At 30.7% G+C, this 25,035-nt stretch overlaps 1 protein-coding gene across 2 annotated transcripts in view; it reads left to right on the top strand.

Annotated features, from left to right (window-relative positions):
• The window catches only part of LOC118190582 (sodium-dependent proline transporter-like), a 258,842-nt gene that overhangs the window by 81,552 nt on the left and 152,255 nt on the right, over positions 1–25,035 (top strand). Inside the window, exon 1 of one of the 2 annotated variants that reach the window (XM_035361343.2) lies at positions 8,915–9,310. The exons of the other annotated variant lie outside the window; for it this stretch is intronic. Coding sequence (XP_035217234.1) covers positions 9,179–9,310 — 132 coding nt within the window. The 5' untranslated portion in view covers positions 8,915–9,178. Of the gene's footprint in view, positions 1–8,914; positions 9,311–25,035 lie in introns of those variants that run through there. 2 annotated transcript variants of the gene reach the window in all.

The raw sequence follows: 25,035 nt of genomic DNA, 5'->3' as shown, positions 1-25,035 counted from the left end.
TTCATAAACTCTTGAAGACGTGTGAGCCGTCTGCTCACGTCTGCCATCCACTCTCGACCAGGTCTCAGCGCTGTCTGGGATGATTCTTACTGCGCTGGGTGATGCTATACTGATGACGTCATAATCCTGGTATTCTAATTCAGCATTGGACGTTGATGACTCCCACAGCTTCGGCCAGCCTGAAGAGGCATCGTCCTCGATGTCTGTTGAATGGACATCACTATCATGTACCTGCAAAGATAATAAAAAAAAAAAAAAAGAAAAAGAAAAGGAGAGTATCAGGTCCTTAGGTTTTGAGCTGATACAAGCATGGAATCAATTTGACCATGGCTTCATATGGTCAGCCGCAGTAGATGTCAAATTTGGTCCTTCATGGCATCCTACTTTTTTGACTTCATATCTATCATTTGATCGAACAGCTATGATTTTATACGGTCCATGAAACTTAGGTCGTAGTTTCAAACCAGTCCCATATTGAGTTCTCTGAATGGCTACCAAGTCGCCAATCTTGTACAGTTTCGGTTTCTTACGTTTCTTGTTGAATTGTTTACGATTCTCTTCTTTTATCTTCAAAATGTTGTTTTTCGCATCTTCTCTCATTTCATCACGTTCTTGCATCAATTGTTTTAGATATTCTTCATTCAATATCTCACTAATTCTCAAATCTTCTTTATTCTTCATTTTCGTGCCTATGAGAAGCTCAAACGGTGAATATTTCGTACTTCTCGTAGTTGTACTGTTGATTATTCTCTGAACATCTGGAACGTATTTAAACCATTTCGTTGAATCTTCATGTGATAATTTTGACAAAACAGGAATCAAAATTCTATGAATCGCTCAATTTGTCCGTTACCTCTTGGAATACCGGTAGTAATTTTGACATGTTCTATTCCTTCTTCAGTACAATACGCTGAAAATTCTTTCGATGTAAAGGCACTACCTCGATCTGAAATGATTCTGGCTGGATTTCCAAATACAGTCTGTTGTTGCTTCAATTTTGAAATAACTTCTTGTGTAGTTGGTGATTTCACTGGATAGAACCAAGTAAATTTCGTAAAAGCGTCGACAACAGTTAGAATGTGTTGGTATCTCTTGTTCGTCGATGGAAGAGGTCCAATAAAGTCGATATGATACGTACTCAAGGGAACGTTTTCTTTCGGTACAGGATGAAGAAATCCTTCTGCTTTTCCTTGCTTCTTGTTGTACAGTATACATTCTATACAGTTAGCAATTACTTTTTCAACTTTACATTTCAGTCTGGGAATATAGAATTCTTGCTCTACAGCATTCACAGTTTTATCTACAGCAAAGTGACCTTTTTTATGTACCTTCTGTATGATTTCATTCTGTAAGGATTCTGGCACTAGTAGAAGATCTTTACCATTTTCAAATTTGTACAAAATATCATTTCTCACGAAGAATCCATTTTCTTCTCCCTTCTCAACTAAATTCTTTATCAATTTCACATGTTCATCTTCGTTCTGTTGTTGTACTAACCGAATCTTCTCAGTTACATCGGATGTGTATGATGTTAAAATTAGAGCATTTCTACTTAAAGCATCAGCATGTTTCATTTGGCTTCCTGAACGATGTACAATTTCGTAATCGAATTCTTCAATAAACATTGCCCATCTTGCAATTTTAGGAGTTAAATCTTTCTTATATAAAGTTTTCTGAAAAGCGCTACAATCAGTTACAATTTTGAATTTAGTCCCTAACAAATAGTTTCGAAATTTCTTCAGAGCTTCTATTACTGCAAGGGCTTCTAATTCGTAACTACAGAGTTTCTCTTGCTGCGGTGAAGTCTTCTTACTCATATACTGGATTGGGTGATAATTACCATCATCAGACAATTGGAGTAATACCGCACCAAAGCCTTGACTACTAGCATCAGTATGAAGTTCTAATGGATATCCTTGCCTAAATATGTGTAGAACAGGTGCCTGAGAGAGAATTTCTTTTAATCTGCAAAAAGCTTCCTGTTGTTCGGAATCGAACTTAAAACCAATACCTTTTCTAAGTAAGTCACTAAGAGGTTTAGCTATTTTAGCATACTGAGGAATGAATTTACGAAAATATCCCGTTAGTCCTAAAAAGCTTTGTAGTTGTTTACAGTTACGCGGTTGTGGAAAGTTTCGAACAGCAACAGTTTTGGAAGGTGATGGTCGAATAGTTCCGTTTTCAATCACATGTCCCAAAAATTCAATTTTACGTTTTAAGAATTGGCACTTTTTGAAATTTATTTGTAATCCATACTCCGAAGCAGTTTTGAGTACTCTTTCTAATTTGTCTAAACATTCAACTTCATCATTAGCCGGTATGACTATATCATCCATATAAATAATTAGTACACCTTCATTTAACAAGTCACGAAATACTGAATAAATATATGTTTGAAAAACATTTGGACTAATACATAGACCAAAAGGAGCTTTAAGAAATTCGTAGATACCATTATGTGTTACAAATGCGGTATATTTGGTGCAATTTTCGTCTATGTCTACATGGAAAAAGCCATTTTTCAAATCTAGTGTCGTGAAGACTTTTGACTGTTCTAAGCGATCAAGTACTTCCGGAATTAAAGGCAGTGGAAATTTGTCTTTAATAATCTTCTTATTTAATTTCCGATAGTCCACGCATAAACGTTTCGAGTTATTACGCTTGTTACATAACACAATAGGCGCCGAATAATTAGAATTGCTAGGCTTTATTATGCCTTCTTTTAACCATTCCTTAATTTGATCGTCAACAATTTTTTGTTCCGCGAAAGACATGTATCTTCTATTTTGACAGACAGGAATATCATCGCATAAATTTATTTGCATCTTGAAGTCAGATTGTCTATTTTTCCGAGGCTGGTAAGAATTAATTAAATTACACAGTCTTTCTTTATGTTCTACATTCGAAATATGCGATAAATCAATCTCGTTGACAGAAATAGCATTCACCAGATGTGAAAGGTAATTAAACGTCGCGCTACTTCCGCTTTCGGGACTTTTGTTTACATTAACAGAGACGCCAGACGATCGCGAAGGATCATAAGCATTCTTCAATGAGACAGCAATATTCAAATTTCCCATAACGCAACGAACGTTAGAATTTCGAGATGACTCAGCAGTTATCAAGTTTACATTACTTTTATTCCGATGAGAAATTATTTGAAGGCCATTCTCGGTAAAAGAGAAGTTAAACTGACTCAATACATCCAAACCTAATACAATTTGATTACATAATGACTTAACAACATAAATTTTCGTACGAAGTAAAAAACTATCAATTGAAATATCAGAAATGAAAAAGGCCGATGGGGTACGTTTGCTTTGATTCAATTCCGTTTAACGTGATATCGCTACAATTTAAATTAGGAGAACCAATCTGCTTGTGTAACTCTACGCTGCATATCGTTACATCTGAACCAGTGTCAACTAGACTATTAACTAAATGATTATTTATTTCTACAGTCTTCAAAATTCTATCCTTGTCACAAATTCGTTGTAATAAAGCTGCTTGATGTGTCTCGGGGGTCTGCTCTGGACAGTTTGTTGAATAATGCCCGAACTTCTTACATTTTATACATTTTACACCCTTTGATTTGTTTACACAATTCTTAGAATAATGCCCTAATTCCTGGCAATTAAAACATTTGACCTTATTAACGTTAGATTGATTTCGGTTTGATGACGAAAGCTTACTTCTATCTTTAACTTGAGTGTCTACTTTCGGTTTCGGATTTTTAAACTTATCATTGTCCGATCTCATTTTATCATAAATTTTAAGCCTTTGTTTAAATTCAGATATTGTTTCGCAACCATATAGTATAGTTTTCCTAACCACAGAATCGGGAATACCATCAATAACATATTTAATTAATGAAGCATCTTCAATGTTACCTCGCGAACACATTTCTTTCATTTTCAAAAAATACTCATCTAAAGATTCATTAGGCATTAATTTACGTTTACATAACATTTCATGCAACTCAGCAGAATTAAAAGCTTTACCATATTCAGATTTCAAAAGCTTTTTTAACTTACACCAGTCATTAACTTTAGGTTCACTCTGAATAAATAGTTTCGTTTTACCTTTTAATGATCTTTTAGCAAAAACTAATTTATGCAAATCACTTAATTTCAAAGAATTTATAACATCTTCAAATTCATCAATCCATTTATCAACGTTTTCATATGAATTACCAAAAAAAGGATTAACAATACTTTCAATATCAGAAAAACTAAGATGAGGTTTAAAATGATCTTGAATTGGAAGCTGCATACTGTTATTTACTTGAGATTAGTTAAAACCAGGATTGTCTCTTTGATTATCATCAAGCATTACTTCAGAAAATTTATTAATAGTTTCATCTTCAATATCACTATTTTCTTCATGCAAAATATTTTCAAATAATACAGATAAATCACATAGGAAAGAGACAATTCGGGTTACGACTTCCGTTTTTGAACCTTCTGAATTTATGCACAGTACATTGCAAATTTTAATTAACTCATTCAAAGTAAAACTATTCTGCACTGCATCTATTTTCTTATTAAATTCTTCAGAATCTGGTTTAAATATAAAGCCAGAAAATTCACGTAATCTTTTTCGGTTATCTCGATCTCCATCAGTATTAAAAATAAGCTTATGCAAACTTTCGATTTCAGAACTTTTACGGTTCTTTAAAGCTGCTTCCAATTCTGGAATTTCTACTAACTTCATATTGGAAAGAAAGTTTTGTACTCACCCGACAGATGATCGTCGTCAATTGGGTAATCCACACTTTATACGAGTAATCCAATAAATCGAATAACTTGTGACAACAGTTCACTCAGTTCACAGTTCAAAGCACAGTTCTACTACTCGCACATTTTGGAATTCGAGGCCGCACGGTTGGTCGCCATATTTTTTTGTAGAAATTGACTTGATTCACAGCATGAGAGCCCGAAGTAATATTTAAATGGTTTATTTAATAGAAAGAAATAAAAGTATATAAAGATGAAGTTAACGGTATGCAGGATTAACATAATGATGTAAAGGCATAACATCGAAAGCGCAATTAAAGTTCATAAACTCTTGAAGACGTGTGAGCCGTCTGCTCACGTCTGCCATCCACTCTCGACCAGGTCTCAGCGCTGTCTGGGATGATTCTTACTGCGCTGGGTGATGCTATACTGATGACGTCATAATCCTGGTATTCTAATTCAGCATTAGACGTTGATGACTCCCACACTAATATGGTGGTAAATGGCTCATAATTTGAAAAAATCTGCCCTAAATTACCAAGCATTTCGTCTATTTTCTTGGAATATAAGAATATCGCGCCTAGTTGATTGTTTCCCTGCTTGACTACTGCATATGCCAAAGAAAAACATTTACAGGGGGGGGAAATGACTTGTTTCCTTTTTACCCATATAAATAATAATTCTTTTCTTGAAACTCTAATTTTAACGCCTGTAAACCGACAATATATAAAATCAATATTACTGTCAATAACATAATTTTGGTAATTCTCCAACACTCTAAATTCTTACAGTGATAAATCAAAATCTTTTAAGTCATAAAGTATGGTTCCATTTATTGGCATGCATCTTAAACTGGGTAATATCTGAATTTTATTTGTGTAAATAATGACAAACTATAACAATTGTTATATAAATAGTAAGGAACATAATATTAAAGTTTTGTAAATAGAAATTAAAATGAAAGCGTTTATAAAATAAAATATGGAAGTTAAATAAATACTTATTATATTTTAACAAAATTATTGCCTTCACTTAATCAGTTTCTTCAATTAGAGGTTAATATTTCAGTTTACTGAATTCTTTTATTTCATCCAGAACAAAAGAGTGCACTTTCGGTTGATGATAAACCACTTCGAAAGCCACATGTTACCTCATATGCAACTTCCGTTTTCCTTTTGTATTTTTAGTTCTTCTCAATTATGTTTTTTGATAATTATCGAAAGAGATGCTTGAGTTAATCGTTTCTCTTAACTTTTTTCATCTGCGTGAATTAAAGTTTTAATGAAAAACAATTATATTTTATACCTGTTTTTATTACGGAATGAAACTGGAAAAAAAAAAAAAAAAAAAAAAAAAAAAAAAAAAAAAAAAAACTATCTTTTTGTTATTTCTTTTTATGTCAGTGCGAGTGAAAAATTAGCCAAAAATGGTAAACAACATGAGTTGAGGATAATATGCTCTAGCTTCCAGTAATTAGCATTATAATTACATTGTAATTATTTTCCTAATTGAGTTTCAGTGTACATCTTTTTCTCTCTTGTCCTTAACCGTACAGAAAGTTCTGAGAAAACGAAAAAAGCAGTGTAAACGTTAAAACACTTTTGAGATATTTGAGGTAATTTTTATAACGAAAATCTTAATATATTTTCTGTTAGTTTGGTACTTAATATGCATTAGTATAAAAATCGTCTGGTATATGCAAACCTAATGAGTTAAAAGTTGAACAAATCATAATCTGCTTTTTATTCTATTTCATCTGCTTGCTGAAAATTTTCAAATGATGGATGAAAAAAAAATTCAAATATTCTGTCACTAACACCTTTATGCGACATTTCTATTGTAAATCTAACTTTTGTAAAAACGTCTTCTTTTTAAATTGCATATAAATTAAATTTATTCCCTTAGTGTAATGATTTAAAACTATATTTGCCTCATGTACTCTTTTCATCATTGCTAGAGAATCATTCATCCCATTCCTTTCTCCAAATCGAAAAGTACATAAACATTTATGTTTATTTACTTAACTTACTTTGGTTTTGCAATTAAAGTTAGATTTTTTTAATGTATTTTTGTTTAAATTTAATTAAAAAAATATAAAATTGTTGATAAATATCAAAATTAGAAGGAAGTAATTTGTCATTTTCATGAGCTGAAAGTAAATATTTAATACGTAAATAAAAGTCTAACTGTAATTTCCCTGAAACTAGGAAGTTATCCAGCAGGGGGGATTCCTCCGGGGGTGGGAACAATTTTCCTCCAGTTAATCTTTAAATACAAATATAGTCCCAAATTAAATAATTTTGAATGACTTTAATTAATGACTCAAACATTTTGTTTCATCATACGTGCATTTATTCTTGAAAATATAATATATAATAAGTGATAAAAATATCAATATAATTATTTGTGGGAGAAAATTACTTTTATTGGATTTATTTGTTTTTCTTTACATACGCATGAGTCAATAATAAATTGTACTTAAAAACTAGTAATATAATACTACAAAAAATGTTTTTAAGATGCTCTATATGATAAAAATACACAGTGAACTCTTATTTTGTCACTAAATTCTGTGCTGTAGAGGACTATGTCTTATAATAATCAGTATTAAAAAACAGTGTGAAATATTGCCTTTCTAAGGCGACCACCTTCATTGAAGACCAAAGTCCTCTGGAAACTTTGATTGTCCCTTTAGAGAAGAGACACAAATTAAAATTCCCCATTTATTATTTGCTTGCTGAAATCTTAGCCTGCTTACCTAATTTATAGGTTTCTTTGCTTACTCAAACCTTAGGTCTTGTTTGCTTATTTAAATAAGGGCATAGTAAGGAGAATTATTTTCCTTTAAGCTAAAAATGTATTTTCTAGAACATATATGCTTATCGGAATTTTGTTTTGCATTATTCAGGGCATTATCTAAGTTTCATTGTATTTAATATAATGCAGAAAAATAAATCTTATATTTCTTATGAAAAATTTTCTGATTTTATTCTTTACATTTTTTTATTTTGATATGGTTTTCCTTTAGGTTTTAATTTTGTGAGTATTAATCCTGAATAGAAAAAAACTTATATTCTTCATTTATTCAGAACATTATATACATATATTAATTATTGTAAGCAATTATTAATAACATATTGTACTTGTATATCAAGTTAAGCGAATGTTTACATGATTTCTTTAAAGAAAAATATTTAAATTACCTTTTACTTTTGTAAAAGAATTAATTTAAGGAAAATACAAAGAAAGGAACATTAAGTTGACTGAAGTAGCCCATGATATTTCTTTATTCAATCCTTTATATAAAAACAGGCATGTTGTGTTTACATTACGAAAATTTTAATACGTTTTAATCTCTTTGAATTTACTCATTTATACCCTTCTTCAAATGGTAAACAAAAGAGAACCAGTATCTTCTAGGAAACTTAAACTTTGCATAGAGGCATTCCTTTCGCTAGGCAGGTAGCTCTGTTTCATGATTCGTTAATTACCGTAACTCATTAAATAAACAGAAGAAACTTACATCTGGTATTTTTTATTCATTAGAAGACAATTAACCCGTTTCCCAGTGCTATACTTATGAAACTGTGTGTAGAGTGAAGAATTAGTGCTTATTAATGGCGAATAATTTCTGCAATTAAAGTCTAAAGGAAAAGCAATGATTTTACTTAACAGTTTTTTAGAGCGCTTAAAATAAAAAAATTTTAAAAAAAATGATTTGAAACAATATCTTTTTAAACTGTTTCAATTTAAAGAACTCAATTTAAAAGGGAAAGAAAGAAAATAAAGCTTTTGTGAGGAAGCGTATTAAAGGATGAAAAATGTAATTTGTGTCGAAACAGATTATACTTCCCGTGGGCGACGAAAGTGGAAGATAAAAAAAGTGTCGCAATCAGGTTTAGCACACGAGACAAAATACATTTTGTCCCCACGTTAGTTTGTTTCCTACTTGCCTGGAAACGAACAACAAAAAGAAAGGAAGAAACTCAAAATCGATATCAAACGGGCCTCGGTTTTCGAAATGCATGCATGACGTCACGCCACTTCGATCCTCTTGCGAGTTTAATTATAAAACGCCCTCTAGATGGCGCTCGCATTCAGAATTCAACATGCCATCTTTTTCTTCCCGACGAACTTCGAACGCGCCTGCGCTGAAGAATCGAACAACTAGATCGTTTAAGAATTATTATGGCCGGTGATGAACAATAAACAAAGCTAAGTATCCGAAAATTTTGCAAATAAATTCACGATAAAAACTCGCACGTGAGAATTAGCTCATTATGTGACTGTCTAAAGTGTCAATAAGCGCCGGAGATTTAATTTCTGCATATTTGCGCGATTTATTGCACATTTGCCAAATACAGTAAGAAAAATAATATAACTCAGGTAGTGTTTGGTGCTACGGTAAATGCCAGCAGTTTTCAGCTGAATATTAGACTGATATGCGAAAAAACTTCGAAAACCAGAGAAGATTGACCGGACTTGACAATGATGCTCTGTATTTTAGAGACGATAGCAGTTCCTGTGGGAGTAGTAGAGAAAATATTCGACTCGGCCCTTACCTTGATTTTGGCGTGAGTATGAGAAGAATTCAAGATAACTAATTTACTTTGAAATGCATGCTTTTAATACAGTTTCGTTAAAAACAGGTTTTTAAAATACATCAATTGAGATATATACAAAGTCTCTTACATTTATAAGCGAACTTTGGAAATACTTCAGTTGTTGTTGACCTTTTTACCTTTTGTTTACCTTTTGACTGAGAGAACGCTTGGATCAATAATGTTTTTTAAAATCTCAAATAACGCTTAATTTAGTTTAAAAGGGATATGGTGCACATAACAAATGCTTTCGCTTTTCTTAATTTATAAAAAAACTCATTTTGAATTTATTAAAAAAAAGAATAAATTTATGTAATCAAACTTATAAAAAAAAAGAGGACGAGCTAGTTTGGAAAAATTAACAAGATTAACATATTCAGTCGGAAGTTTTAGAATAAAAATTATCTTACTACATTCTTCCCTTCACTTTGAAAGATAAAAGAGATCCGTATAATAAAGGTCTGCCTACATCTACACTACTTATCACGTAAAAGTATACAAAAGAAAAATCAAGAATTGATTTGTTTTTAGTTTACTAATTTCTAATGATTTGGAATATTAAATATAAAATATTTTAAGTAATTAAAGAAAATATGAAAGGCAAATTTGAATGTATCTTTCGACAGCAGTACAAGTATTCCTGTTAAAATTCGTTAAATTAATTAATATTAAGATCTAGAACACAATAAGATGTTATAGAAAGACCGATCGTCAGCTTTAATTTAAACACTAAACGTAATACAAAATTGTGTAAACTGCTACTGTTATATTTTATATTAAATTAAATTATATGTGTATAGTTCATGATTTTAAAAAATAAAATTTTTTGCCTTTATAAAGACAATCTTTCAAAACTGAAGTGGTTAACGGTGAAATTAGCAAGTGTTATTTTTTTATTATTATGCATTTTTGGAATCTGACTGCAAAAATTAAATAAGATTTCTTGAATCACTCATAGCTTTTTAATATATAAAATTATCTGTTCCTCATATTTGTCGTTATTGTTGCTGTTTCTTATCCGATTAGTCTAATTTCTTGGCTATGGATACATCAGATTTGAAATCAAAAAAGTATATAAGAATCACTTTTTCACTCCTCCTTAACAGCTAATTAAATTTTGCTGCCCAGTGTTATTTTAAAAGACAATGAAATCAGTTGATCTAATGTAAATAAAAATAGTATTTACACTCGAATCTTGAAAATACGTTTTCAAAATAATTTTGTGTGACTCCGAATGTAGGCAATGGATACACATTGCAGTTTTATTAAAACATTTTATAAAATGAAATTTAATTTTTTTAAATCTATAGCTATCAGTTGAATAACTGAATATTTTGACTTAGGCATCAAGATTCCCAATGTAGGTACTTTTAAACCCACAAAAATGGTCACAAAATGTTTAAAATTTAAAGTTCTATGAGTTCGTGCACAGTACTTCTTATGCAAGTCAAAGGTGTACGGTTTTAGTAATCCTTAAATTTTTATAGCTATTAGTTATAAATTTGCTTTAAACTTTGGAAATAAAAACTGTATAACCCGAAAGTAAATCTAATGAAATATATATTTTTTAATTTCACATTTAATCGAGAAAGATAGAAGTTCCTTCTTACTGTCTGCATACAGAATGCCTTTTTTATATTTAAAACTAGAGTTTTCAAATACTTTTTTGGTACTGTTTTATCTTTTTACTAATTTAAAAGAATAGCTCCCACCGTAGTAAAGAATCAGACGTGGAGAAGTTACAGATAGCTGGCTGCAGATTCAAATTCTTTTTTTAAAATTAAATTTCATTTTTCAATTCAGAAATTGTATTTGTAAAATATTCATAATTTGTTTACATAATTCAAAAGAAATTTAAAGCTGATTAACATAAAATCAAATTTATAATTATTTAAAATTATTTGCAACAGTTTCCAACGATTCTATGATTTTTGATTGATTTACAGTTTACAATATTTCAAAATAATACATGAGATTGGTAATAAAGGTCAATTTATTTATCAATAAGCTATCAATTTTTTCTTAGCGAAACTAAAATTGTGCAGTCTTAACATCTCACGCGGTGCGTTTGATCAGTTTGTAAACCTTATTTCAGTTAGCAGTGGTTTAAAAGATGATGACTGTATTGTTCATGTTCGTCATTTAAAAAAAATTTCAAGACATGCAAGTTTAGTTTAAGGACTTACTAGAACTAAACATCCCAGACTAGGTACTGCTTTCACTTGAGGTAAATGTTGCTGCTGTTAAAACTGAGTTAGAAGGGGAACTTGTTGAATTACTGTCTGATGAGACGGTTTCAAGTCTATTAAAATGTCTGATGTGGACATCACATGACTTCCTATAAAATTATACACATTTTTGATGCACTTCATCTAAGCTTATTTTCTCGAATTATTCTAACTTAATTAACAGATACCTCAAGGCAAGTTGAAAATGACATCAAAAAGTGCAAATTTTAAAAGTAAATTTCCCTATTAATATTTGTCATGTGGGAGCCAAACTTCTTATAATTTTATTTTTTCATAACGAGTATAAAATTTAAATATAGGAATTGGGAAATAACATTAAAAGCTTTACTTCGCTATTTGTCGAAAATTATTTTTTTTTTAATTTGAATTTGAGAAAACATGAGTAGTTTCGTTATTTAAAAGGCTTCTGTAACTTGAAGTATATGACTACGACCAACGATTTCGAATATAAGAGCCGGGTAAGAACATTCAAGTCGATTAAGGGGGAAGGTGTAGAGATTATATATATATATATAGAGAGAGAGAGAAAAGAAATTTACAAATGAGAGATGTTATAACAGTCGCATATAAAAAATTTGAAATTTCTACGCCTAATTGTTTCTGCGTTATACTAGATACATACATACATATTAACGTACATGCGTACAGACGTCACGAAAACAAATACGTTTTGAATCCATTTTAGATCCAACTTATAATCCATTTTGGGAAAAAGAATCCTTTATTCTATCCGTACGCACAGAAGGTCACAAAAAATCATTCAAATGGATTCATGAACTGTCAAAATGGATAGTTCTGTTGAGATATGATGCCCGAAGTTTTCGTTATTAGAATATTTCCTTTATTTTGTAACGGAAGTAAAAAAATAAAATGTTGTGTTTGTAAGAATGGTGACGTTACGTAAATATCCGCTTTTATGAGAGAAATGTAAAATACATGGCATTGTTTTCTTCCCCAACTTTTCTTGTGAAATGGAGTTTTAGTCGTGTAACATAGCTATTAACAAAAAAATTAAATCGACTTGATATAGTAAAATGAGTTGGTTTTTGCTTGAATATTATAAAATTTGAGTTGAATATGCTAATATCAAAACATCAGCCCCATTAAAGATCTCATTTGTAACCTATTTAATGCCATCGTAATTAACAACCTTAGGTATAAACGTGTACGCTTTCTATAAAATAATATATTGTATTTTTTACTATTTCTATATGTAAAAATATGTCTAAATTTTATCAATGAAACATTTTAAAATTTGGAATTTTACATTTTTTTATATTGTATTAAAATTGTTTAATTATTGTAGGATAATAATCCACAAATAATTATTTCATTTAGGATGGTTTAACTGCTTGCTGATTAATTTTAAATATCCTATAAATATATAATAATATCTTACAAATAAATATTTTATTTAAGAATACTGTACATTCGTTTATATAGGGATCCATATACTTAAAATTAGGCTCAAGAGATTCCTCAGATACAAAAAGAAAAAAAAAATGCAAAGGATGAAAAATAGTGAAAAAGACGAAAAAGCTAAAACATGAATTTTGATTTCGATTGAAGTACAAAATTATTTTATCAAAACATATGTCTCCGAAGAAAAGATTGTTTTGAAAGTAAAATAGGTTTCTGTAAGACTAACGTCTGTCACCAGTGGTGGAATGGATAACACTAGTCACATTAGCATTAGCTTCGTGACTCTGTTCCAGTCCAGTAAATGTGTTATTTAAAAATGAGAATTTTTTTTAATGTGTGATGCGACTAGCATCGTTCTCCATCGAAAGACTTCCACGAAGGCATCCCTACCTTTCCAAAGATATCCCTATTATTCTCTGTCAAAATCAAACACACTGGTCTTACCAGTCTCAGTTTGCTTAATTTTATTTTTTGGTTGATTTCTACCGTTTTAATGATCATTAATGCATATGACTGTTGTATAGCATCGATTCCATAAACATTTACTTTCATTTATATTTCGCTAAAATTAAATAAATTATTCGCATTGAGAATTCTTATTTATTAATTATCATTTGTAATATTAAACAAAATTCCTTATAGTTAATATAAGTATAATAAATTATATTTTATAGTTATCTCTGGGTTAATTTTGTAAATGTATTTTAATATGAAATTTCTTAAAAAATTAACAAAATAGTTATGAAATAACAATGGTTACATTTTGCCTTGCTAAAGAAATTGGAATTCTAAAACAGCTCCTTTAAATGGGATAGGCAATACAATTGGCAAAGAAATTTATAAAAAGTGTTGCCATTATAATATATTTATCTCCTTACATTTTAATCAATCTAGAATTGGTCGTCATTTATAAAAAAAATTCTTTTAGAAATTAATCAAGGTTTAAAAAAAAGTTCATGATTTAGACTTACTCAACAGTTTATTTACTCAACATCTATTTTAATTTTGTCTTGCATTTTAACTGTGATTTTTTATACATATTCCTGAATTTTATTTGTGAAAATTATGCAGAAATTTTTGTTAATCAATAAAAATGTTTCATTAAATGCTGAACATGTAAAATAACTATTATTAAAATTCTAAAGCTTTTCGTGAACAGGATCTTAAACTATATATGCATGAGATCAAAGGAAAGAGATTTATAGTTAGTGTTCGACATTTTTTTGTATTACAGAAAGTAATTCCATCATCAAATAATTTCTTTTATTATCCAATGAAACATTTTTCCTGAAAAAGAAACAAAATTTCTCTTAAAAATTCATTCTTTGAACGACATTTAAAGAAATAAACTACACGATTGAAAAAAACGATACTGTTATGATCGATTTAAATTTTATTTATTTTTAATTGAGGATTATATGTTTAAAATTTCTTACACTGCGTATATGCCGTAATTATTTAACAGTAAATTGCATTAGGTATTATTTGTTAACTGCTTTGAAATATGCATTTCATTTTCATTTATTAATCTTTCTCAAACGGAAATGAAAGTACATTTCAATAGCAAATGTAGAATCAATATTTTAAAATATCCAGATGTTCTTCTTTTCTTTTGATTTAATTTTGAATTGAAAAAAAATTAAGTTTTACTTATAAAACGAAATATAATGAATAAAGGAAACGAAAACGCATATGGGTGTTCTATTTAATTAATAGTTTTCCCTTTAGTTACATTATAATTATATACAGAGTTTACACTACAGTAAAATATTTAGGTATAAATTTGATTAAAAAAAGGACTACCACTAAAACTTAAATATTTAAACACTTATTTTTAGGGCCCCTTTAAGTTGCAAATGCGACATCAAAATCATATAGAAATGCTAAATAAATAAATGCTACGCTGTTGGTAAAGAAGCATATTCTTCCAAACTATTCTCAAACCTGTTCTAAATTTGTTAAACAACTTTTATTATAAAATTATTCAAAGCTTAAAATATGCATTGAAGATTGAGATTACGCGAATGTATATTTTTAAAATTAAAAGTGATGCATCTAACAATTTCGGACTATTATTATATATGTCATTTATCTTGTCAAAAAATAACTGCGATAAAAATATAGCTATATACCATTTATTTCTTCCCGCAAAAGCGAGATACGTTTCAAACTTCCAGAAATCTACTTCTCTAATGCTTCGTATAAAAATGCTCGCATACGTTTGTATAAAAATATCATCAAGAGATAAAAAGCAATTAAACATAGTCTGCCTTCTCCCCCCCATACACACAAAAAGAGGAAAAGGAAAACAATAAAAAAGGTTTTAAGCTACGCAAAGCAAGAACTCTCGAAACTATTGCCTTTTGAGGCGAAACTGCAATATTTAAATACCAGAAGAAAATATGAAGGCTTATGGAAATTATGTGGGATCGTTTTTTACAATATTGGATTTTTTCAGCCATGTCAAGATTAATAAAAAGCAAGAAAATAAAAAGTCCAAATATTTCATTGAAGACTTCTCAGGGAGGTGAAATAATAAGAAAATGCAAATGTCCAACAATTCTTAGGATAAAAAATACCTAGCTGTATAATTTCTTACTTCTAGCATTATAACTTTCATCTTAATTATTATGCACTCGTAAAGTGATTTAAATTTCAAATTAACAGTTACGCTTAGTGATGCTATATATTTCATTTTTACCACTCATTACAATCAAAAATTAATGGTTTTAATGCGACTTATTTTCAATACCATTCTGTTATACGTAACTAATTTATTTAAGGCTTCATTTTGAAATATATATAAATATACTCCGAAAAATATTTTATTTACTCATAATGAATAAAAAGATAATATAAACAATAATGAATAATCCAGTAAAACTTGTAATTATGTTAACAACTTATCATTCGAATTTAATTCTAAAAGCTAAGTAGTAATTCGATGCCTTTCTGCCACATGAAGAAAGTAAAGTTTCATTGCCACTTCTGTAGATTACAAGTATTTGTTAAACTGCATATATTTGATATAAACCAATTATTAATTTCCAATACATTATATTTTAATGAATTCCTTTAGGAAGGAAACTTTTAATTATTCTACGACAGGGTCATCTTTTCAATTATACCAATGTAATGTAAATGTAAAATATTCGTTTAGATGGGTTCTACGCTTCGTGACAGACGCCGTGTTCTAATATTTGTCTAGTAATTTATTATATACTCAAAATTTAATTTTTGAGATAACGTATAATTAAGATCTTATATTCACATTATATACAGAATTATTAATATTCAATTCTAACTGTCCTTATTTGCTTTACATTCCTTCAAACACTAAAACGGGTAATTTTGAGTTTTGAAAAGAATAAATATCATTTTTCTGTAGCACAAGTGAAATTATTTTGCAGACGTCGGAAACAGATTTAAAGCTAGTGTTAGATAATTTTTAAGGATGTTTAGTGTAATAAAAAGCCTTTTCAGTGAATTAAATATATACAATTATTTTCACGTCAGACACGCTTATTATTTTAATGCAGAACATTTTAAGTGCAATCTACTTTATTTACAGTTATTTTCAAAGTTAAAAAATTTCTTTTCAATTTTAGTACTTTTGTGACTTAATTTTGTTCTTATAACTTCAGAGAATGTTTTAAAGAATAAGGTATTGTTGAATGTATTAATGCATACAGTTTTGTAAATATAATCTAAAAGTAAAAAATGTTTTCATTCTTCGAAAGCAGTCTGTAAAAGCCTGAATTTAAAAGCATCATCTAAAGTATTCACGGCATATCCACCGCATTTAGTCATCTGAAGCATTCGCTGCATAGCGACTAGAAAGGCAGTGTTTTTGGATATTCATAAAAGAACACAGTAGAATTTAATATATATTTATTTTTATAGTTTGAAATGTTTTAAAAGTATAAATATCTTTTAATTTCTCATCCGATCGAAATCACTCATGTGTGGGTGTTTGGCATCTACAAATTGGTTTAAGGTACCTTCCGATTTCTTTTCTGTTTAATTAAATAATGCCAGAAATAATTAAAATATATGAATATATTTCTTTAAATAAGATTTCTGTAGGCGACACATGCCGAATTTGTAGATAAGTTAATTTTATTTCTAAGTTACCAGGGTGCACCACTAGGAGGTAGATCTACATTGCACCCGCTATGCTTACTGTACACAATATTATTTACTGTTACGAGCCATTTGCGGCAGCATTTAACCAAGTGGACCATTCGTTTTATTCGAAAGATTTTACAACCAAGCTCTCCGACGTATCATTGGTGCATTTAAAACCACCACGGTTGGGATGGTTCCACTCTGGAAAACAATTTGGGAGACGAGACACAAAATATATTTATATATATATATCCTGGTAAACCTTTTTTAGTTTTGCTTGTTCGCGTTAATTTTTGCTTGTGTCTACATCGTCTTTGCAATCTGCAATTAGAAATAATAAACAAATTTCTTTAAATAAGTGTACAGAGGCTGTTCACACATTTTTTAGACGATATACATTCTATTCACAAAACTAAATTACATAAAATTATTGTGTTTTAAATGTTCTATTTGACATCCCTTATTCTGAACTATCTTTCGACACCGCAATTTCCAGGATAATAATGCCTTTTGAAGTGGCAGAAGAAGTACTCTATCCCATTCCTCCCGAACAGCTTTCCAGAGTCCTGTTAGGGTTTTGGGACAACGTTTGGATAATGCAGTTTTTAAAAGTCCGAAAGCACAAAAATCCATAGGTGACACATCGGGAGATCTAGTAGGGATATCATTGAAGGGTATGGCCTTGATACCAGTTTTTTGTTCCATTTCTTTTAGGAAATTTACAGTAGATTTTGATGTGTGACTGCTAGCTTTGTCCTGCTGGAGTCTCACAGATTGACGGCACTGTGGGTTGATAATAAATGACTCTTTTTTTGTTACAATCATTAAAATACACCCATGCTTTATCTATTGTGACAATTGTTTTCCAGTTTTCTTTGGATAAGTGTTTCTCATAAAGAATTCTGCAGAGTGTCCTGCGTTGAGCGATATGCTTTGGAAGAAGACGATGCACATTGCGTTTTTTCGCTTTCTTAAGATTTAAATCAACGTTTATCATTTTGTTTACAGTGGAAACCGAGCATTTTAATGGTTTTGCAACTGTCCTTTGACTAGGGGGATTTTCTTTTAACATTAAACAACGTACCTTTGCAATAGTCGAAGATGTCCGTTTTTTCCTTGGATACTTGTTTGGAATTTTTGTCCCACTTTAGGCTCCAATTTGACGTTTTGTTTCCTTTCTTGTTGATGATATTACCTGTCAACGCTTTAGATATCACAAAAACATGACTCTCACATCGTTTTTGGATAACGGGGTATGCATATTTCTCATCAGAAAGAGCGTAAATGTAGCCTTCGAACCACTGCTTTGTTAAATTCGCCATTTTGAATAAAAACAAAACTTTCAAGCCCCAGACGATAATTTTGACTTTTAAAAACGTAGTACAATTACAATTACGTCTTTTGCAGCAAACGACATTTTATTACCGCTTACCAAAATCGTTTAAAAATGTGGGAACAGTCTCTGTATAACTCTCTCATGTTCCTACACTACAGGAAAAATTTATTTTGTTACAAAATTCCTTTGTCATTTAACTATATATTTCAGTAAATGAGCACTAAAACGAATACTAGAGAGAATAAATTTTCCAGAATTCAGATATTTAGTTCTTAAATATGCCTTTCAGTGTTTAAAGCTAGAATTCATACCTGTGATCTTAGGAAAAACGGCCAGAGCAGCATATTTTTAAAAAATATAACTATTCTAAAACTAAACTTATGACATGCTAGAGAAGCATTGGTAGCAGGTTTGGGGTTATTAATTTCTGTTTATCTTTCAATAACAATCATTTATTCTGAACCACTACGGGTAAGACAATAGTTCGCATAAAAACTGACAACTGTTTCCATATATACTAAAACTTCATTCTTAGCATATAATTGTGAAACAATAAACAGTCTCTAGCTTATTATTTGAAATAAAAAATACCAGCTGCTACATTTAAATTTATAAATTTATTCTTATTTCAAAATTTCCCGTGTAAACAAGCTCTGGTTTGAAGATATGTTTTTGTGCTTTTCGAAGAGAGATATTTCTATTCCATAATACAAAAACATTATGAAATTCAAAGTATTAACAATTCTAAGCGCAGGAAAACAACATTATTAATTGGAAAGGGAAAAAAATGTCAGTCATTATTTCTACATGGAAAAGACCACTCCGAAAGAACATCCAAAAAAGGTACGCATTTTTTTCAATGTTTATAAAGTTAAATCATTTACCAGTAAGAGAAAATCCACCGACTCAGAAATCAATCGTAATTCATTAAATACATGTATAGCAACAGCTGTAGAGACATTAGGGTAATTGGAAAAGCCGGAGAGATGAAAAATAGCAATCGCCTTCGCCGGGAATCGAAACACGGACCTCTGGAAGACCGGCCCAGGGTGCAGAATCACTACACCACGAAGTGCCTTCGTGGTGTAGTGAATCTGCACTACGATAGCGTGCCGCTAGGAAGGCAGGAGAAACACCTTATACAGCAAATAAAATATTCAACTAAAATTTACAACTTAAAAGGCTAAAAACATAATGTTCACCATTTTGTTGCTGAGGCACGTGGCTCAATGCAGAACAGTTTGAAGAATTAATGTATGAAAACTATTTAGAAGGAGACACATAGAAATAGTTCGCGATCCTTGATGAAGTACAGGTTTACCTAAATGACTGCAGTAAAATAAGTTCTGTTTATTATCAAAAAGGAAGAGGGGAAAATGTACAAATCTGGTCCGTCAATGCAAAGAAAGTTTCGTTAAGAGGTTTATGATTGTCACAGGTTTCTCTTACTGAGAGAAATTAAAAATAAGAAAAGTGGGAAAAGTATTAAAATCTATTCACGCACTATTATGAGAAAGGTTTACATACCATGCTTGCAGAAAAAAATTCAATTTCAATATATAACGTTTCAATGTATTCCTACAAAATCGGTATGGACTAGTGTGCTTTTAGTTTCTTGGGAAAAAAACTCTTTCTGAGCGCAAACCCACCATGATTAATGGACTCTAGAAAGTAGTGGAACAGGAATAAAAATCAATACCAATGGAAATTTTACGAAACGCCATTCTGTTGTGGAGATCCCGACATTGTTGTTATAGTCCAGAAAACAGCTATCAGATCGAACATTTAAAAAATACTCTTTATATTTTCAGCATTTTTCAAAATTGCATTGCATTTGCTGCGACAAATAGTTTCTATTTAAAGAAAACTATAATGGAAAATAAAACAAAAAATATGAGACAGGAAAATATTTTAATGTAAGCCAAGCAAGGCGACAGAATAATTTAAATGTAGAAATATTACCTTTACAACAGCATTTGAAAAACAGACTTTCGCCAAGTTTATCAAATTTAGAAATTCCGCAACTAATTTAGAATTCGGCTAGCAAAGAATTCCGCTAGACATTAGAAGTTATTGTAAATAAGTATCCCTATTCATCCAGCTTAATGATATCATCAAAAGATTATAACAAAATGCGGTACTTTTCCGTTTTGCCGGCGCAAGCGATAAAGTCGCCAATAATGGTACAACCGATGCCAAACGGAATATTCTCGCTGGTAATCTTTTACGCCTCATTTTGAAAACATTTCGTAGCTTTTTCTTATCAGATTGATTGTTTCTTTCAATACTGGCATATAATTACATAGAATTTTTATTAGATAGTTCAGTTTTATGTCTAAGGCCATTTTCGGTAATTAAGTCAATTAGGATGCAATCACAGCGCTTACCCGAAGAAAGTCAAGGGTTAAATTCATCAATTCTAATGAGAATGCATTAATGAAGTAAAGCACTGCACTTTTACATAATTTCTGAGTAAGCTATTCGTAAGCATTGAAATATTTCTTGCATTTAAACTTGTGTTCCAAATTAAGATTTAACTTGAAATTAATGTAGATAATTACTGACAGCATTAGATTTTTGTAGAGTAGTTTACGTAAGATGAGATCGCTTGGGGTCACGTGAGATGAACCGGCGAATCAGGATGTTGAACCATGAAAGCACAGTAAATTTTTAAATTAATGTCTTTTTACAAATTTATTGTCTTGATTGATTGGCTTTTTATAAAGTTTTAAGCGATATTAAAATGTTTATGCCTTTAAAAAAAGAATTCTTAGAACTAAAACTTTTTAAATATTTTTTATGTGTATACTGTATGCTGTCGCCAATAAAGTCTGCTTTGCGATATTTGCGCCGGCGAAACGGAAAAGTACCCAAAATGCTTAATTAATCCCCATCCGCATGTGCAAGTTCACTCCAAATGTACTAGAGTCGACAGAAACTTTACGCAATTGATTAAAATATTTTACTACGTATTATCCTTTTTTTAATGTTGGTACTCTACCTAAGTAGTAGTATTATACTAGTATACTAGGTATACTGGATAAGTAAATAGTATTTAGTGGTTATATTTGAAAATCAACAATATAAAGCTAATATCTATTATGTTACTATTTGTGCCCATTTTTTCATTCAAGAGAGACGCTCCTTGTTGCTTTATCCTAAATATTCATCCTATGTCTGTTAGAGGGCAGAATTTAATTGATACTTTTAACACGTGACAGTTATCTGCTTAAGAACATGAAACTCTCTTGGAAGACTTTCCAAGTGAAGCTAATTCATATTTTCGATGCACATGATGAAAAACACAAAAACGCTCATATAGCCACTTTTTCCTGCAAGATTCTAACACGCATCGATTTACCAGTGTTCAGCGCCTTTCGCCACTCTGCTAAAAATGGACGTTTAGTGATCAAAATACGATTTAACACATCTTTACTCCTCTAACTAGAGCAACTTGAAATGTGGTCAAAGTTTAAATATCCTTGAATAAAGGATTTTGTATTCTTAATGACATATTTTTATCGTTCTTCTTGCAAAGCTTTTCTTTCGGCATTCCCTTTTCTTTCGCCAGAAGGCCTTCAATCAGGATGGTTTTCGGTTTAGAAAGAGCCTCTTTTCAAGACACGAAAGGCACAACAGTCTATATACGCAATACTTGTATCAGTCTTCATTTTTCCAAGGAACGCAATTTTACTTTACGAAGTATGACTTGATGCTTCTTGATGAAGTTTTCACTCTTTGAAAGTCACTGGAATAAAGAACTGGAATTTATTCTGTAGATATCAGATGTAAAATATTTTCTTTTTCGTAAGTTGCGTTGATTTTTAACATTCATTCCCACTCTTCTTACTTTTAATTTCCTATTGTAAGAAAATTCTCAGACAATCGCACACTTCTTACTGAAAATTTCTTTGAATTGGCGGAACCAGGTTTGTGTACGTTTTTTCTCTTCAACAACAACTCTTTCTTGTTCCAATCAGTTAGGTAAACTCATGCTACATTATAAGGTATTTTCTACCTCCTTTCCGCATGTCGTCCGGGTATAACTGGAAGTATACTCAGCGTGTATTGGAGAAGTCCAAGGTTCAAGTTCCGAAGTGGAAACTGCACATTTTTCCTCTCTCCTGGTTCAAAAAACCTAACGACGCAACAAATGGTGCCCAAACTAAAAGATAGTAGACGATAATTCGTAACCACCAGAATCTGGCAATTGGGTTTCCCTATCTCTAGTCGCACTTTAAATAGGGGGAGTGTGTAAGGTATTTTCTCCCTCTTTTCCGCCTGCCGTCGTAGTATAATTGGAAGCGTACACAACGCGTATTTGAGAGGTCCAGGATTCGAGTCCCGGTGAAGGCTCTGCACATTTTTCACGTCTCCTGCGTCAAAAAATCCTCTGAAAAAGCTGGTGAGCATTATGTTTTGTTATTGCTACAGATGCATTTAAAGATTCTGCAATTAATTTCTGCCTCGGCGGATTTTCTCTTGCTATTAATGATTTAACTTTCAATACATTAGAAACAGTTCGTACCATTTTCCAGCACTTATTTGGAGTATTCTTTCCACGTAAAAGTAATGACTGACAGTTTTCTTTTTCCGATTAGTATATTGCTTACTACACACTTAGAAATTTTAATGTCATGCATTTCAGAACGTTGTGAGGTAGAATTATTTATATTCGGAGAGCGCCAACACACATCTTTCAATTCATAGCTATTTTACATGCGGCGTTTTGAAAAAAAAAAGAATGAATTTATAGAGAGCAGATATTATTTCGTGTTTCAAATAATAAAAAGCGGCCAGAAATGTTTGTTCCAAATCGTTTGCTTTTTTGTAAATATAAGTGAACGGGTTTGCTACCTGAATGTTTTTCGTAGTGTTTCCCATATGTTACAAAAATACGAGCCAGTTCCCCTAAGAAAGTCCTCCAAGAAGGTGTGTCTATCCTTCATGTACTTCGCCATTTTCAAATAGTTTATCTATTTATTTTGTATTTTAATGCAGTATATTAATTCAATGCGTATATAAGGTTAATTTCCGGAAGCCTGATAGCACAATTGGAGGTAAAACGTGGAGCAATCGAATTTAAAGGTTATTGGCAAATTTGAAATGTAGACATGATGATTCTGAGCGGAAACCTTTTAAATAAAGCAGCTAATGTAGCTTACAGTGAATTAAATTAGCACTCTCACCAGTTCAATATCTACTAGTATTACAATCGACAATTCTGAAATTGCAATTTGATTGCATTGTGAAAAAATCTGATGTGTACACCACATGACTTCCTTGTATAGAATATTAAATTATACGTAATTTTTCCATATTTAACATATTGAATTAACAGTTAACGAATTTTGAATTAAATCTACTTCGTCGATAGCGCTTAGACCACAATAGCATAAATGCACTCTTTTAAAGTTCACTATATTTATTGACCATAGTGACACACTAGCGCTAGGTACACTTAACGGCGTTAACATTCATTTTAAAACTCAGAATGCACACAAATTATATCATCTGAAGAATTACCATAAGTTTTATTCAAATACTATAATAAATCTAAAACGATACATAAAAGAAATTAAACAAATAAAGCAAAAACGTTTTCGCAGACGATTTTAGCGCCGTTTACCTATTACGCATGCACTACTAAATTCAGTTCTCACTTCGCGGCCAGGCAAAAATACATAAAATTCAAAATATTTTCATTAAAATATTACAGCTATAGAAAAACATAAAACAACAAATACAGTTAAAACAATTAAAAAACAATTTTTACGATTATAGTTACAGTTTCAATATAAAAATAAGCTAATAGCTTAAATGTTAATTCCATGATGAATTAAGCATAATTAAATTCGCAATAATAAAAGAAGACGTTACTTTGTTGTTGGGAAGCTTAGTTTCTCTAGATTGGCAACAAATCCACTATTCTGGTCTATGAGGTTTACTTGATTCTGGTAAGTTTTAAATGTAAGCAAACATGGACGTCATACTAATCAGAAATTAGGCTTAGCCGCACTTAAAAAACTTGTTGTAAAATTGTTGGTAATTCCACAATTATTGCATGTAGGTTAACTAAAGGCATAAAAACCTTAACCGAAAGATAAGAACAATATAATTCAATCATTTTTAAAGCAAAATTGCACAATTTACAAATACGAGTATATAAGAATAAAGTAACTGAGATCACTGAGCCGAGTAACAGAGTGGATATAAATATACATATATTGAATGATCTAAAATTCACTTAGTTTTTCTAATACTTGCGTAAGGGAACCCATATGTAGGATTAATTCCGAAAATTGTGTTTTAAAGTAACTTGAATGTAAATTATGAAGGAAAAAAAAACGTTTTACGAGGACTTGAATTTAAATCATGAATAACAAAATTTCAAACTTTGAAAAAATTAATTAATGCAAAGGTGTTTCGTCTTTTACTCAAGTAAGAATGATGATGCCAAACTGGCAAATTAAGTTAGGCCAAAATTGTAGTGATGGGATTTATAACCGAAATAGAGTACCAAAGAACACATTTTGAATGAAGCATTGTCGCTAATACAAGAT

The sequence above is a fragment of the Stegodyphus dumicola genome, chromosome 5 (assembly GCF_044657685.1).
Source record: "Stegodyphus dumicola isolate Sdum_Otavi_A_Nest chromosome 5, ASM4465768v1".
NCBI classification, from domain to species: Eukaryota; Metazoa; Arthropoda; class Arachnida; order Araneae; family Eresidae; genus Stegodyphus; species Stegodyphus dumicola.
This window is presented reverse-complemented; position numbering and strand designations above follow the sequence as displayed.